Source organism: Eleutherodactylus coqui, unplaced genomic scaffold (assembly GCF_035609145.1).
Source record: "Eleutherodactylus coqui strain aEleCoq1 unplaced genomic scaffold, aEleCoq1.hap1 HAP1_SCAFFOLD_612, whole genome shotgun sequence".
NCBI lineage: Eukaryota > Metazoa > Chordata > Amphibia > Anura > Eleutherodactylidae > Eleutherodactylus > Eleutherodactylus coqui.
Window position 1 is genome coordinate 33,798 of NW_027102089.1, and position 14,804 is coordinate 48,601.

The 14,804-nt window shown below is 48.9% G+C and overlaps 1 protein-coding gene and 1 pseudogene across 1 annotated transcript; both read right to left on the bottom strand.

Moving 5' to 3' along the window:
- Positions 1 to 10,161: 10,161 nt before the first annotated feature.
- Positions 10,162 to 12,279, bottom strand: LOC136595520 (octapeptide-repeat protein T2-like; annotated as a pseudogene).
- A 543-nt stretch (positions 12,280 to 12,822) lies between these two features.
- On the bottom strand, positions 12,823 to 14,522 carry LOC136595521 (uncharacterized; the record flags this gene model as incomplete). The annotated part of the gene is made up of 2 exons (XM_066588710.1): positions 12,823 to 12,874; positions 14,455 to 14,522. Coding segments are annotated over 2 exons (120 nt in total), but the record flags the coding sequence as incomplete, so codon positions are not given.
- Positions 14,523 to 14,804: the final 282 nt, after the last annotated feature.

The following is a 14,804-nucleotide window of genomic DNA, read 5'->3' on the forward strand; positions in this document are numbered from 1 at the left end:
TCCCCTTCTATCTGTCTCTTCCCCTTCTGTCTGTCTCTTCCCCTACTGTCTGTCTCTTCTACCTCTCTCTGTCTCTTCTCCTTCTCTCTGTCTCTTCTCCCTCTTCCTGTCTGTTCTCCCTCTCTCTGTCTCCCCTCACTCTCTGTCTCTTCTCCTTCTCTCTGTCTTTTCTCCCTCCTCTCTGTCTCTTCTCCCTCTCTCTGTCTACTCCCACTCTCTTTGTCTCTTCTCCTTTTCTCTGTCTCTTCTCCCTGTCTCTCTCTCTTCTCATTCTCTCGGTCTCTTCTCCTTTTTTCTATCTCTTCTCTTTCTCTCTCTCTTCTCCCATTCTATGTCTCCTCCCCTTCTGTCTGTCTCTTGCCCTTCTGTCTGTCTCTTGCCCTTCTGTCTGTCTCTTGCCCTTCTGTCTGTCTCTTGCCCTTCTGTCTGTCTCTTGCCCTTCTGTCTGTCTCTTCTCCTTCTCTGTCTCTTCTCCCTCTCTCTGTCTCTTCTCCCTCTCTCTGTCTCTTCTCCCTCTCTCTGTCTCTATTCTTTTTCTCTGCCTCTTCTCCCTCTCCCTCTTTCTTTCTCTTCTGCCTCCCTCTGTCTCTATTCCCTTTCTCTGTACTTCTCCTCCTCTCTGTCTCTTCTTCTCTCTGTCTATTCTACTTCTCTCTGTCTCTTCTCTCTCTCTTTCTCTTCCCCCCTCTCTGTCGCTTTTCCCTCTCTGTCTCTTCTCATTCTCTCGGTCTCTTCTCCTTCTCTCTATCTCTTCTCTTTCTCTCTGTCTCTTCTACCATTCTATGTCTCTTCCCCTTCTGTCTGTCTCTTCTTCTTCTGTCTGTCTCTTCTTCTTCTGTCTGTCTCTTCTTCTTCTGTCTGTCTCTTCTTCTTCTGTCTGTCTCTTCTTCTTCTGTCTGTCTCTTCCCCTTCTGTCTGTCTCTTCCCCTTCTGTCTGTCTCTTCCCCTTCTGTCTGTCTCTTCCCCTTCTGTCTGTCTCTTCTCCCTCTAGCTGTCTCTTCTCCCTCTCTCTGTCTCTTCTCCCTCTCTCTGTCTCTTCTCCCTCTCTCTGTCTCTTCTCCCTCTCTCTGTCTCTATTCTTTTTCTCTGCCTCTTCTCCCTCTCCCTCTTTTTCTCTTCTCCCTCTCTCTGTCTCTATTCCCTTTCTCTGTCTCTATTCCCTTTCTCTGTCTCTTCTTCTCTCTGTCTATTCTACTTCTCTCCGTCTCTTCTCTCTCTCTCTCTGTTTCTCTAACCCCCTCTCTGTCGCTTTTCCCTCTCTCTGTGTCTTCTCCTTCTCTCTGTCTCTTCTCTTCCCCTATGTTTCTTCTCCCTCTCTCTCCTTTACTCTTTCTGTCTCTTCTTCTTCTCTTTGTCTTTTCTCCTTCTCTCTATCTCTTCTCCTCCTTCTCTCTGTCGCTTCTCTTCCTTCTCTTTGTCTTTTCTCCTTCTCTCTATCTCTTCTCCTCCTTCTCTCTGTCGCTTCTCTTCCTTCTCTCTGTCGCTTCTCTTCCTTCTCTCTGTCTCTTCTCACTCTCTCTGTCTCTTCTCTCTCTCTGTCTCTTCTTCCTCTCTCTGTCTCTTCTCCCTCTCTCTGTCTTTTTCTCTCTCTCTCTTCTCCCTCATTCTGTCTCTTCTCCCTGTCTCTGACCCTTCTCCCTCTCTTTGTCTCTTCTTCCTTTCTCTGTCTCTTCTCCTTCTCCCTGACTCTTCTCCTTCTCTCTTTCTCCTCTACTTCTCTGTCTCTATATCCTTTCTCTGCCGCTCCCCCCTCTCCCTCTCTCTGTCTCTTCTTCTTCTCTCTGTCTCTTCTCCCCTGTCTCTTCTCCCCCTCTTTCTGTCTCTTCTCCTCCCTCTCTCTGTCTGTTCTCCTTCTGTCTGTCTGTTCTCCTTCTGTCTGTCTGTTCTCCTTCTCTGTCTGTTCTCCTTCTGTCTGTCTCTTCTCCCTCTCTCTGTCTCTTCTCCCTCTCTCTGTCTCTTCTCCCTCTCTCTGTCTCTTCTCCCTCTCTCTGTCTCTTCTCCCTCTCTCTGTCTCTTCTCCCTCTCTCTGTCTCTTCTCCCTCTCTCTCTGTCTCTGCTCCTTCTCTCTGTCTCTTCTCTCTCTCTGCCTCCTCTCCTTCGCTCTGTCTCTTCTCCCTCTCTCTGTCTCTTCTCCCTCTCTCTGTCTCTTCTCCCTCTCTCTGTCACTTCTCCTTTTCTCTGTCTCTTCTCCTTTTCTCTGTCTCTTCTCCCTCTCTCTATTTCTCTTCTCATTCTCTCGGTCTCTTCCCCTTCTGTCTGTCTCTTCTCCCTCTCTCTGTCTCTTCTTCTCTCTGTCTCTTCTCCCTCTCACTGTCTCCTCTACTTCGCTCTTTCTTTTCTCCCTCTCTCTGTCTCTTCTCCTCTCTCTCTGCATCTTCTATTTCTCTCTGTCTGTTCTCCCTCTCTCTGTCCCCTCTGCTTCTCTCTGTCTTTTCTACTTCTCTCTGTCTCCTCTTACTCTCTCTGTCTCTTCTCCCTCTCTCTGTCTCATCTCCTTCTCTCTGTCTCTTCTCCCTCTTTCTGTCTGTTCTCCTTCTCTCTGTCTCCCCTCACTCTCTGTCTCTACTTCTCTCTGTCTATTCTACTTCTCTCTGTCTCCTCTCACTCTCTCTGTTTCTTCTCCCTCTCTCTGTCTCATCTCCTTCTCTCTGTCTCTTCTACCTCTCTCTGTCTCTTCTCCTTCTCTCTGTCTCTTCTCCCTCTTTCTGTCTGTTCTCCCTCTCTCTGTCTCCCCTCACTCTCTGTCTCTTCTCCTTCTCTCTATCTTTTCTCCCTCCTCTCTGTCTCTTCTCCCTCTCTCTGCCTACTCCCACTCTCTTTGTCTCTTCTCCTTTTCTCTCTCTCTTCTCCTTCTCTCTATCTCTTCTCTTTCTCTCTCTCTTCTCCCATTCTATGTCTCCTCCCCTTCTGTCTGTCTCTTCCCCTTCTGTCTGTCTCTTCCCCTTCTGTCTGTCTCTTCCCCTTCTGTCTGTCTCTTCCCCTTCTGTCTGTCTCTTGCCCTTCTGTCTGTCTCTTGCCCTTCTGTCTGTCTCTTGCCCTTCTGTTTGTCTCTTCCCCTTCTGTCTGTCTCTTCTCCTTCTTTCTGTCTCTTCTCCCTCTCTCTGTCGCTTCTCCCTCTCTCTGTCTCTTTTCTTTTTCTCTGCCTCTTCTCCCTCTCCCTCTTTCTTTCTCTTCTGCCTCCCTCTGTCTCTATTCCCTTTCTCTGTCTCTTCTTCTCTCTGTCTATTCTACTTCTCTCTGTCTCTTCTCTCTCTTTCTTTTCCCCCCTCTCTGTCGCTTTTCCCTCTCTGTCTCTTCTCCTTCTCTCTGTCTTTTCTCCTTCTCTCTGTCTCTTCTCCTTCTCTCTTTTTCCTCTCACTCTCTCTGTCTCTTTTCCTTTTCCTGTCTCCTCTCACTCTCTGTGTCTCTTCTCCCTCTCCCTGTCTTTTCTTCTTCTCTCTCTCCTCTCACTCTCTCTGTCTCTTCTCCCTCTCTCTGTCTTTTCTCTTTCTCTCTGTCTCCTCTCACTCTCTCTGTCTCTTCTCACTCTCTCTGTCTCTTCTCCCTCTCTCTGTCTCTTCTCCTTCTCTCTTTCTCTTCTCACTCTCTCTGTCTCTTTTCCTTTTCTCTGTCTCCTCTCACTCTCTGTGTCTCTTCTCCCTCTCTCTCTTTTCTTCTTCTCTCTGTCTCCTCTCCCTCTCTCTGTCTCATCTCCTTCTCTCTGTCTCCTCTCCCTCTCTCTGTCTCATCTCCTTCTCTCTGTCTCTTCTCCCTCTCTATGTCTCTTCTCCTTCTCTGTGTCTCCTCTCACTCTCTCTGTCTCTTCTCCTTCTCTCTGTCTCCTCTCACTTTCTTTGTCTCTTCTCCCTCTCTCTGTCTTTTCTCCTTCTCTCTGTCTCCTCTCACTCTCTCTGTCTCTTCTCTCTCTGTATATTCTCCCTATCTCTGTCTTTTCTCCCTCTCTCTGTCTCCTCTCACTCTCTCTGTCTTTTCTCCTTATCTCTGTCTCTTCTCTTCCCCTATGTTTCTTCTCCCTCTCTCTGTCTCCTTTCACTCTCTCTGTCTCTTCTTCTCTTTGTCTTTTCTCCTTCTCTCTATCTCTTCTTCTCCTTCTCTCTGTGTCTTCTCTTCCTTCTCAATGTCTCTTCTCACTCTCTCTGTCTCTTCTTTCTCTCTCTGTCTCTTCTTCCTCTCTCTGTCTCTTCTCCTTTTCTCTGTCTTCTCTCACTATCTCTGTCTCTCCTCCTCTCTGTCTCTTCTCCCTCTTTCTGTCTCTTCTCCCTCTCTCTGTCTCCCCTCACTCTCTGTCTCTTCTCCCTCTCTCTGTCTCCCCTCACTCTCTGTCTCTTCTCCTTCTCTCTGTCTGTTCTCCCTCCTCTCTGTTTCTTCTCCCTCTCTCTGTCTACTCCCACTCTCTCTGTCTCTTCTCCCTTTCTCTGTCTCTTCTCCCTATCTCGGTCTCTTCTCCCTATCTCGGTCTCTTCTCCCTATCTCGGTCTCTTCTCATTCTCTCGGTCTCTTCTCTTTCTCTCTGTCTCTTCTACCATTCTATGTCTCTTCCCCTTCTGTCTGTCTCTTCTTCTTCTGTCTGTCTCTTCTTCTTCTGTCTGTCTCTTCTTCTTCTGTCTGTCTCTTCCCCTTCTGTCTGTCTCTTCCCCTTCTGTCTGTCTCTTCTCCCTCTATCTGTCTCTTCTCCCTCTCTCTGTCTCTTCTCCCTCTCTCTGTCTCTATTCTTTTTCTCTGCCTCTTCTCCCTCTCCCTCTTTCTTTCTCTTCTCCCTCTCTCTGTCTCTATTCCCTTTCTCTGTCTCTTCTTCTCTCTGTCTATTCTACTTCTCTCCGTCTCTTCTCTCTCTCTCTCTCTTTCTCTAACCCCCTCTCTGTCGCTTTTCCCTCTCTCTGTGTCTTCTCCTTCTCTCTGTCTCTTCTCTTCCCCTATGTTTCTTCTCCCTCTCTCTCCTTTCACTCTCTCTGTCTCTTCTTCTTCTCTTTGTCTTTTCTCCTTCTCTCTATCTCTTCTCCTCCTTCTCTCTGTCGCTTCTCTTCCTTCTCTCTGTCTCTTCTCACTCTCTCTGTCTCTTCTTCCTCTCTCTGTCTCTTCTCCCTCTCTCTGTCTTTTCTCCTTCTCTCTGTCTTTTGTCCCTCTCTCTGTTTCTTCTCCTTCTCTCTGTCTTTTTCTCTCTCTCTCTTCTCCCTCACTCTGTCTCTTCTCCCTGTCTCTGACTCTTCTCCCTCTCTTTGTCTCTTCTTCCTTTCTCTGTCTCTTCTCCTTCTCTCTTTCTCCTCTACTTCTCTGTCTCTATATCCTTTCTCTGCCGCTCCCCCTCTCTCTCTCTCTTCTCCCTCTCCCCCTCTCTGTCTCTTCTCCTTCTCTCTGTCTCTTCTCCCCCTCTTTCTGTCTCTTCTGCTCCCTCTCTCTGTCTCTTCTCCTTCTGTCTGTCTCTGCTCCTTCTCTCTGTCTCTTCTCCCTCTCTCTGCCTCCTCTCCTTCGCTCTGTTTCTTTTCCATCTCTCTGTCTCCTCTCCTTCGCTTTGTCTCTTCTCCCTCTCTCTGGCTCTTCTCCCTCTCTCTGGCTCTTCTCCCTCTCTCTGGCTCTTCTGCCTCTCTCTGGCTCTTCTGCCTCTCTCTGGCTCTTCTCCCTCTCTCTGGCTCTTCTCCCTCTCTCTGTCTTTTCTCCTTCTCTATGTCTCTTCTGACTCTTTCTGTCTCTTCTCCCTTTCTCTGTCACTTCTACCTCTCTCTGTCTCTTCTCCTTTTCTCTGTCTCTTCTCCCTTTCTCTGTCTCTTCTCCCTCTCTCTGTCTCTTCTCATTCTCTCGGTCTCTTCCTGTTCTGTCTGTCTCTTCCCCTTCTGTCTGTCTCTTCCCCTTCTGTCTGTCTCTTCTCCCTCTCTCTGTCTCTTCTTCTCTCTGTCTCTTCTCCCTCTCACTGTCTCCTCTCCTTCGCTCTTTCTTTTCTCCCTCTCTCTGTCTCTTCTCCTCTCTCTCTGCATCTTCTATTTCTCTCTGTCTGTTCTCCGTCTCTCTGTCTCCTCTCCTTCTCTCTGGCTCTTCTCCTTCTCTCTGTCTCTTCTCCCTCTCTCTCTCCTCTCACTCTCTCTGTCTTTTCTCCATCTCTCTGTCTCCTCTCCCTCTCTCTGTCTCCTCTCCCTCTCTCTGTCCCCTCTCCCTCTCCCTGTCTCTTCTCCCTCTCCCTGTTTCCTCTCCCTCTTTCTGTCTCTTCTCCTTCTCTGTCTCTTTCTCTCTCTCTCTCTTCTTCCTCACTCTGTCTCTTCTCCCTGTCTCTGACTCTTCTCCCTCTCTTTGTCTCTTCTTCCTTTCTCTGTCTCTTCTCCTTCTCCCTGACTCTTTTCCTTCTCTCTGTCTCCTCTACTTCTCTGTCTCTATTCCCTTTCTCTTCCGCTAACCCCTCTCTCTATCTCTTCTCCCTCTCCCTCTCTCTGTCTCCTCTCCCTCTCTCTCTCTACTCCCACTCTCTCTCTCTCTTCTCCCTGTCTCTGCCTCTTCTCCCTCTCTCTGTCTCTTCTCCCTCTCCCTGTCACTTCTCCCTCTCTTTTTCTCTTCTCCCTTTCTCTGTCTCTTCTCCTGCTCTCTGTCTCTTCTCCTTCTCTCTGTCTCTTCTACTTCTCCCTATGTCTTCTCTCTCTCTCTTTTTCTTCCCCCTCTTCGTCTCTTCCCCCTCTCTGTCTCCTCTCCTTCGCTTTGTCTCTTCTCCCTCGCTCTGTCTCTTCTCCCTGTCTCTGGCTCTTCTCCCTTTCTCTGTCTTTTCTCCTTCTCTCTGTCTTTTCTCCTTCTCTCTGTCTCTTCTCCTTCTTTCTGTCTCTTCTCCTTCTTTCTGTCTCTTCTCCCTCTCTGTCTCCTCTCACTTTCTCAGTCTCTTCTCCCTCTGTCTCTTTTCCCTCTCTCTGTCTCCTCTCCCTCTCTCTGTCTCCTCTCCTTCTCTCTAGCTCTTCTCCTTCTCTCTGTCTCTTCTCCCTCTCTCTCTCCTCTCACTCTCTCTGTCTTTTCTCCATCTCTGTCTCCTCTCCCTCTCCCTGTCTCTTATCCCTCTTCCTGTCTCTTCTCCCTCTCTCTGTCTCTCCTGCTCCTCTCACTTTCTCTGTCTCTTCTCCTTCTCTCTGTCTCTTCTCCATCTCTCTGTCTCTTCTCCTCTCTCTGTGACTCTTCTACCTCTCTCTCTCTTCTCCTTCTCTCTGTTTCCTTTCACTCTCTCTGTCTCTTCTCCTTCTCTCTGTCTCGTCTTCTTCTCTCTGTCTCTTCTCCCTCTCTCTGTCTATTCTCCCTCTTTCTGTCTCCTTTTACTCTCTTTCTCTGTCCTATCTCCTCCTCTCTGTCACTCCTCCTTCTCTCTGTCTCTTCTCCTTCTCTCTGTCTCTTCTCCTTCTCTCTGTCTCTTCTCCTTCTCTCTGTCTCTTCTCCTTCTCCCTGTCTCCTCTCCCTCTCTCTGTCTCTTCTCCTTCTATCTGTCTCTTCTCCTTCTATCTGTCTCTTCTCCCTCTCTCTGTCTCTTCTCCCTCTCTCTGTCTCTTCTCCCTCTCTCTGTCTCTTCTCCCTCTCTCTGTCTCTTCTCCCTCTCTCTGTCTCTTCTCCCTCTCTCTGTCTCTTCTCCCTCTCTCTGTCTCTTCTCCCTCTCTCTGTCTCTTCTCCCTCTTTCTGTCTCCTTTTACTCTCTTTCTCTGTCCTATCTCCTCCTCTCTGTCACTCCTCCTTCTCTCTGTCACTCCTCCTTCTCTCTGTCTCTTCTCCTTCTCCCTGTCTCCTCTCCCTCTCTCTGTCTCTTCTCCTTCTATCTGTCTCTTCTCCTTCTATCTGTCTCTTCTCCTTCTATCTGTCTCTTCTCCTTCTATCTGTCTCTTCTCCCTCTCTCTGTCTCTTCTCCCTCTCTCTGTCTCTTCTCCCTCTCTCTGTCTCTTCTCCCTCTCTCTGTCTGTTCTCCTACTCTCTGTCTCTTCTCCTTCTCTCTGTCTTTTCTCCCTCCTCTCTGTCTCTTCTCCCTCTCTCTGTCTACTCCCCCTCTCTCTGTCTCTTCTCCCTATCTCTGTCTCTTCTCCCTATCTCTGTCTCTTCTCATTCTCTCGGTCTCTTCTCTTTCTCGCTGTCTCTTCTCCCATTCTATGTCTCTTCTCATTCTCTCGGTCTCTTCTCTTTCTCGCTGTCTCTTCTCCCATTCTATGTCTCTTCCCCTTCTGTCTGTCTCTTCCCCTTCTGTCTGTCTCTTCCCCTTCTGTCTGTCTCTTCCCCTTCTGTCTGTCTCTTCCCCTTCTGTCTGTCTCTTCCCCTTCTGTCTGTCTCTTCCCCTTCTGTCTGTCTCTTCCCCTTCTGTCTGTCTCTTCTCCCTCTCTCTGTCTCTTCTCCCTCTCTCTGTCTCTTCTCCCTCTCTCTGTCTCTTCTCCCTCTTTCTGTCTCTCCTCACTCTCTGTCTCCCCTCACTCTCTGTCTCTTCTTCTTCTCTCTGTCTGTTCTCCTTCTCTCTGTCTTTTCTCCCTCCTCTCTCTCTTCTCCCTCCCTCTGTCTCTTCTCCCTCTCTCTGTCTCTTCTCCCTTTCTCTGTCTCTTCTCCCTATCTCTGTCTCTTCTCATTCTCTCGGTCTCTTCTCCTTCTCTCTATCTCTTCTCTTTCTCTCTGTTCCTTCTCCCTTTCTCTGTCTCTTCTCCCTTTCTCTGTCTCTTCTCCCTTTCTCTGTCTCTTCCCCTTCTGTCTGTCTCTTCCCCTTCTGTCTGTCTCTTCCCCTTCTGTCTGTCTCTTCCCCTTCTGTCTGTCTCTTCCCCTTCTGTCTGTCTCTTCTCCCTCTCTCTGTCTCTTCTCCCTCTATCTGTCTCTTCTCCCTCTGTATATTCTCCCTATCTCTGTCTTTTCTCCCTCTCTCTGTCTCCTCTCACTCTCTCTGTCTTTTCTCCTTATCTCTGTCTCTTCTCTTCCCCTATGTTTCTTCTCCCTCTCTCTGTCTCCTTTCACTCTCTCTGTCTCTTCTTCTCTTTGTCTTTTCTCCTTCTCTCTATCTCTTCTTCTCCTTCTCTCTGTGTCTTCTCTTCCTTCTCAATGTCTCTTCTCACTCTCTCTGTCTCTTCTTTCTCTCTCTGTCTCTTCTTCCTCTCTCTGTCTCTTCTCCTTTTCTCTGTCTTCTCTCACTATCTCTGTCTCTCCTCCTCTCTGTCTCTTCTCCCTCTTTCTGTCTCTTCTCCCTCTCTCTGTCTCCCCTCACTCTCTGTCTCTTCTCCCTCTCTCTGTCTCCCCTCACTCTCTGTCTCTTCTCCTTCTCTCTGTCTGTTCTCCCTCCTCTCTGTTTCTTCTCCCTCTCTCTGTCTACTCCCACTCTCTCTGTCTCTTCTCCCTTTCTCTGTCTCTTCTCCCTATCTCGGTCTCTTCTCCCTATCTCGGTCTCTTCTCCCTATCTCGGTCTCTTCTCATTCTCTCGGTCTCTTCTCTTTCTCTCTGTCTCTTCTACCATTCTATGTCTCTTCCCCTTCTGTCTGTCTCTTCTTCTTCTGTCTGTCTCTTCTTCTTCTGTCTGTCTCTTCTTCTTCTGTCTGTCTCTTCCCCTTCTGTCTGTCTCTTCCCCTTCTGTCTGTCTCTTCTCCCTCTATCTGTCTCTTCTCCCTCTCTCTGTCTCTTCTCCCTCTCTCTGTCTCTATTCTTTTTCTCTGCCTCTTCTCCCTCTCCCTCTTTCTTTCTCTTCTCCCTCTCTCTGTCTCTATTCCCTTTCTCTGTCTCTTCTTCTCTCTGTCTATTCTACTTCTCTCCGTCTCTTCTCTCTCTCTCTCTCTTTCTCTAACCCCCTCTCTGTCGCTTTTCCCTCTCTCTGTGTCTTCTCCTTCTCTCTGTCTCTTCTCTTCCCCTATGTTTCTTCTCCCTCTCTCTCCTTTCACTCTCTCTGTCTCTTCTTCTTCTCTTTGTCTTTTCTCCTTCTCTCTATCTCTTCTCCTCCTTCTCTCTGTCGCTTCTCTTCCTTCTCTCTGTCTCTTCTCACTCTCTCTGTCTCTTCTTCCTCTCTCTGTCTCTTCTCCCTCTCTCTGTCTTTTCTCCTTCTCTCTGTCTTTTGTCCCTCTCTCTGTTTCTTCTCCTTCTCTCTGTCTTTTTCTCTCTCTCTCTTCTCCCTCACTCTGTCTCTTCTCCCTGTCTCTGACTCTTCTCCCTCTCTTTGTCTCTTCTTCCTTTCTCTGTCTCTTCTCCTTCTCTCTTTCTCCTCTACTTCTCTGTCTCTATATCCTTTCTCTGCCGCTCCCCCTCTCTCTCTCTCTTCTCCCTCTCCCCCTCTCTGTCTCTTCTCCTTCTCTCTGTCTCTTCTCCCCCTCTTTCTGTCTCTTCTGCTCCCTCTCTCTGTCTCTTCTCCTTCTGTCTGTCTCTGCTCCTTCTCTCTGTCTCTTCTCCCTCTCTCTGCCTCCTCTCCTTCGCTCTGTTTCTTTTCCATCTCTCTGTCTCCTCTCCTTCGCTTTGTCTCTTCTCCCTCTCTCTGGCTCTTCTCCCTCTCTCTGGCTCTTCTCCCTCTCTCTGGCTCTTCTGCCTCTCTCTGGCTCTTCTGCCTCTCTCTGGCTCTTCTCCCTCTCTCTGGCTCTTCTCCCTCTCTCTGTCTTTTCTCCTTCTCTATGTCTCTTCTGACTCTTTCTGTCTCTTCTCCCTTTCTCTGTCACTTCTACCTCTCTCTGTCTCTTCTCCTTTTCTCTGTCTCTTCTCCCTTTCTCTGTCTCTTCTCCCTCTCTCTGTCTCTTCTCATTCTCTCGGTCTCTTCCTGTTCTGTCTGTCTCTTCCCCTTCTGTCTGTCTCTTCCCCTTCTGTCTGTCTCTTCTCCCTCTCTCTGTCTCTTCTTCTCTCTGTCTCTTCTCCCTCTCACTGTCTCCTCTCCTTCGCTCTTTCTTTTCTCCCTCTCTCTGTCTCTTCTCCTCTCTCTCTGCATCTTCTATTTCTCTCTGTCTGTTCTCCGTCTCTCTGTCTCCTCTCCTTCTCTCTGGCTCTTCTCCTTCTCTCTGTCTCTTCTCCCTCTCTCTCTCCTCTCACTCTCTCTGTCTTTTCTCCATCTCTCTGTCTCCTCTCCCTCTCTCTGTCTCCTCTCCCTCTCTCTGTCCCCTCTCCCTCTCCCTGTCTCTTCTCCCTCTCCCTGTTTCCTCTCCCTCTTTCTGTCTCTTCTCCTTCTCTGTCTCTTTCTCTCTCTCTCTCTTCTTCCTCACTCTGTCTCTTCTCCCTGTCTCTGACTCTTCTCCCTCTCTTTGTCTCTTCTTCCTTTCTCTGTCTCTTCTCCTTCTCCCTGACTCTTTTCCTTCTCTCTGTCTCCTCTACTTCTCTGTCTCTATTCCCTTTCTCTTCCGCTAACCCCTCTCTCTATCTCTTCTCCCTCTCCCTCTCTCTGTCTCCTCTCCCTCTCTCTCTCTACTCCCACTCTCTCTCTCTCTTCTCCCTGTCTCTGCCTCTTCTCCCTCTCTCTGTCTCTTCTCCCTCTCCCTGTCACTTCTCCCTCTCTTTTTCTCTTCTCCCTTTCTCTGTCTCTTCTCCTGCTCTCTGTCTCTTCTCCTTCTCTCTGTCTCTTCTACTTCTCCCTATGTCTTCTCTCTCTCTCTTTTTCTTCCCCCTCTTCGTCTCTTCCCCCTCTCTGTCTCCTCTCCTTCGCTTTGTCTCTTCTCCCTCGCTCTGTCTCTTCTCCCTGTCTCTGGCTCTTCTCCCTTTCTCTGTCTTTTCTCCTTCTCTCTGTCTTTTCTCCTTCTCTCTGTCTCTTCTCCTTCTTTCTGTCTCTTCTCCTTCTTTCTGTCTCTTCTCCCTCTCTGTCTCCTCTCACTTTCTCAGTCTCTTCTCCCTCTGTCTCTTTTCCCTCTCTCTGTCTCCTCTCCCTCTCTCTGTCTCCTCTCCTTCTCTCTAGCTCTTCTCCTTCTCTCTGTCTCTTCTCCCTCTCTCTCTCCTCTCACTCTCTCTGTCTTTTCTCCATCTCTGTCTCCTCTCCCTCTCCCTGTCTCTTATCCCTCTTCCTGTCTCTTCTCCCTCTCTCTGTCTCTCCTGCTCCTCTCACTTTCTCTGTCTCTTCTCCTTCTCTCTGTCTCTTCTCCATCTCTCTGTCTCTTCTCCTCTCTCTGTGACTCTTCTACCTCTCTCTCTCTTCTCCTTCTCTCTGTTTCCTTTCACTCTCTCTGTCTCTTCTCCTTCTCTCTGTCTCGTCTTCTTCTCTCTGTCTCTTCTCCCTCTCTCTGTCTATTCTCCCTCTTTCTGTCTCCTTTTACTCTCTTTCTCTGTCCTATCTCCTCCTCTCTGTCACTCCTCCTTCTCTCTGTCTCTTCTCCTTCTCTCTGTCTCTTCTCCTTCTCTCTGTCTCTTCTCCTTCTCTCTGTCTCTTCTCCTTCTCCCTGTCTCCTCTCCCTCTCTCTGTCTCTTCTCCTTCTATCTGTCTCTTCTCCTTCTATCTGTCTCTTCTCCCTCTCTCTGTCTCTTCTCCCTCTCTCTGTCTCTTCTCCCTCTCTCTGTCTCTTCTCCCTCTCTCTGTCTCTTCTCCCTCTCTCTGTCTCTTCTCCCTCTCTCTGTCTCTTCTCCCTCTCTCTGTCTCTTCTCCCTCTCTCTGTCTCTTCTCCCTCTTTCTGTCTCCTTTTACTCTCTTTCTCTGTCCTATCTCCTCCTCTCTGTCACTCCTCCTTCTCTCTGTCACTCCTCCTTCTCTCTGTCTCTTCTCCTTCTCCCTGTCTCCTCTCCCTCTCTCTGTCTCTTCTCCTTCTATCTGTCTCTTCTCCTTCTATCTGTCTCTTCTCCTTCTATCTGTCTCTTCTCCTTCTATCTGTCTCTTCTCCCTCTCTCTGTCTCTTCTCCCTCTCTCTGTCTCTTCTCCCTCTCTCTGTCTCTTCTCCCTCTCTCTGTCTGTTCTCCTACTCTCTGTCTCTTCTCCTTCTCTCTGTCTTTTCTCCCTCCTCTCTGTCTCTTCTCCCTCTCTCTGTCTACTCCCCCTCTCTCTGTCTCTTCTCCCTATCTCTGTCTCTTCTCCCTATCTCTGTCTCTTCTCATTCTCTCGGTCTCTTCTCTTTCTCGCTGTCTCTTCTCCCATTCTATGTCTCTTCTCATTCTCTCGGTCTCTTCTCTTTCTCGCTGTCTCTTCTCCCATTCTATGTCTCTTCCCCTTCTGTCTGTCTCTTCCCCTTCTGTCTGTCTCTTCCCCTTCTGTCTGTCTCTTCCCCTTCTGTCTGTCTCTTCCCCTTCTGTCTGTCTCTTCCCCTTCTGTCTGTCTCTTCCCCTTCTGTCTGTCTCTTCCCCTTCTGTCTGTCTCTTCTCCCTCTCTCTGTCTCTTCTCCCTCTCTCTGTCTCTTCTCCCTCTCTCTGTCTCTTCTCCCTCTTTCTGTCTCTCCTCACTCTCTGTCTCCCCTCACTCTCTGTCTCTTCTTCTTCTCTCTGTCTGTTCTCCTTCTCTCTGTCTTTTCTCCCTCCTCTCTCTCTTCTCCCTCCCTCTGTCTCTTCTCCCTCTCTCTGTCTCTTCTCCCTTTCTCTGTCTCTTCTCCCTATCTCTGTCTCTTCTCATTCTCTCGGTCTCTTCTCCTTCTCTCTATCTCTTCTCTTTCTCTCTGTTCCTTCTCCCTTTCTCTGTCTCTTCTCCCTTTCTCTGTCTCTTCTCCCTTTCTCTGTCTCTTCCCCTTCTGTCTGTCTCTTCCCCTTCTGTCTGTCTCTTCCCCTTCTGTCTGTCTCTTCCCCTTCTGTCTGTCTCTTCCCCTTCTGTCTGTCTCTTCTCCCTCTCTCTGTCTCTTCTCCCTCTATCTGTCTCTTCTCCCTCTATCTGTCTCTTCTCCCTCTCTCTGTGTCTTCTCCCTCTCTCTGTGTCTTCTCCCTCTCTCTGTCTCTTCTCCCTTTCTCTGTCTCTTCTCCCTCTCTCTGTCTCTTCTCCCTCTCTCTGTCTCTATCCCCTTTCTCTGTCTCTTCTCCTCCTCTCTGTCTCTTCTTCTCTCTGTTTATTCCACTTCTCTCTGTCTCTTCTCCTTCTCTCTGTCTCTTCTCCTTCTCTCTGTCTCTTCTCCATCTCTCTTTCTCCTCTCACTCTCTCTGTCTCTTTTCCTTTTCTCTGTCTCCTCTCACTCTCTGTGTCTCTTCTCCTTCTCTCTGTCTTTTCTACTTTTCTCTGTCTCCTCTCACTCTCTCTGTCTCTTCTCCCTCTCTATGTCTCTTCTTCTTCTCTCTGTCTCCTCTCACTCTCTCTGTCTCCTCTCACTCTCTCTGTCTCTTCTCCTTCTCTCTGTCTCTTCTCCCTCCTCTATGTCTCTTCTCCCTCTCTCTGTCTACTCGCACTCTCTCTGTCTCTTCTCCCTTTCTCTGTCTCTTCTCCCTATCTCGGTTTCTTCTCATTCTCTCGGTCTCTTCTCATTCTCTCTATCTCTTCTCTTTCTCTCTATCTCTTCTCTTTCTCTCTGTCTCTTCTCCCTTTCTCTATCTCTTCCCCTTCTGTCTGTCTCTTCCCCTTCTGTCTGTCTCTTCCCCTTCTGTCTGTCTCTTCTCCTTCTCTCTGTCTCTTCTCCCTCTATCTGTCTCTACTCCCCCTCTCTCTTCTCCCTCTCTCTGTCTCTATTCTTTTTCTCTGCCTCTTCTCCCTCTCCCTCTTTCTTTCTCTTCTCCCTCTCTCTGTCTCTATTCCCTTTCTCTGTCTCTTCTCCTCCTCTCTGTCTCTTCTTCTCTCTGTCTCTTCTCCTTCTCTGTGTCTCTTCTCCATCTCTCTGTCTCTTCTCCTCTCTCTCTGACTCTTCTCCTTCTCTCTGTTTCCTTTCACTCTCTCTGTCTCTTCTCCTTCTCTCTGTCTATTCTCCCTCTTTCTGTCTCCTCTTACTCTCTCTCTCTGTCTCCTCCTTCTCTCTGTCACTCCTCCTTCTCTCTGTCTCCTCCTTCTC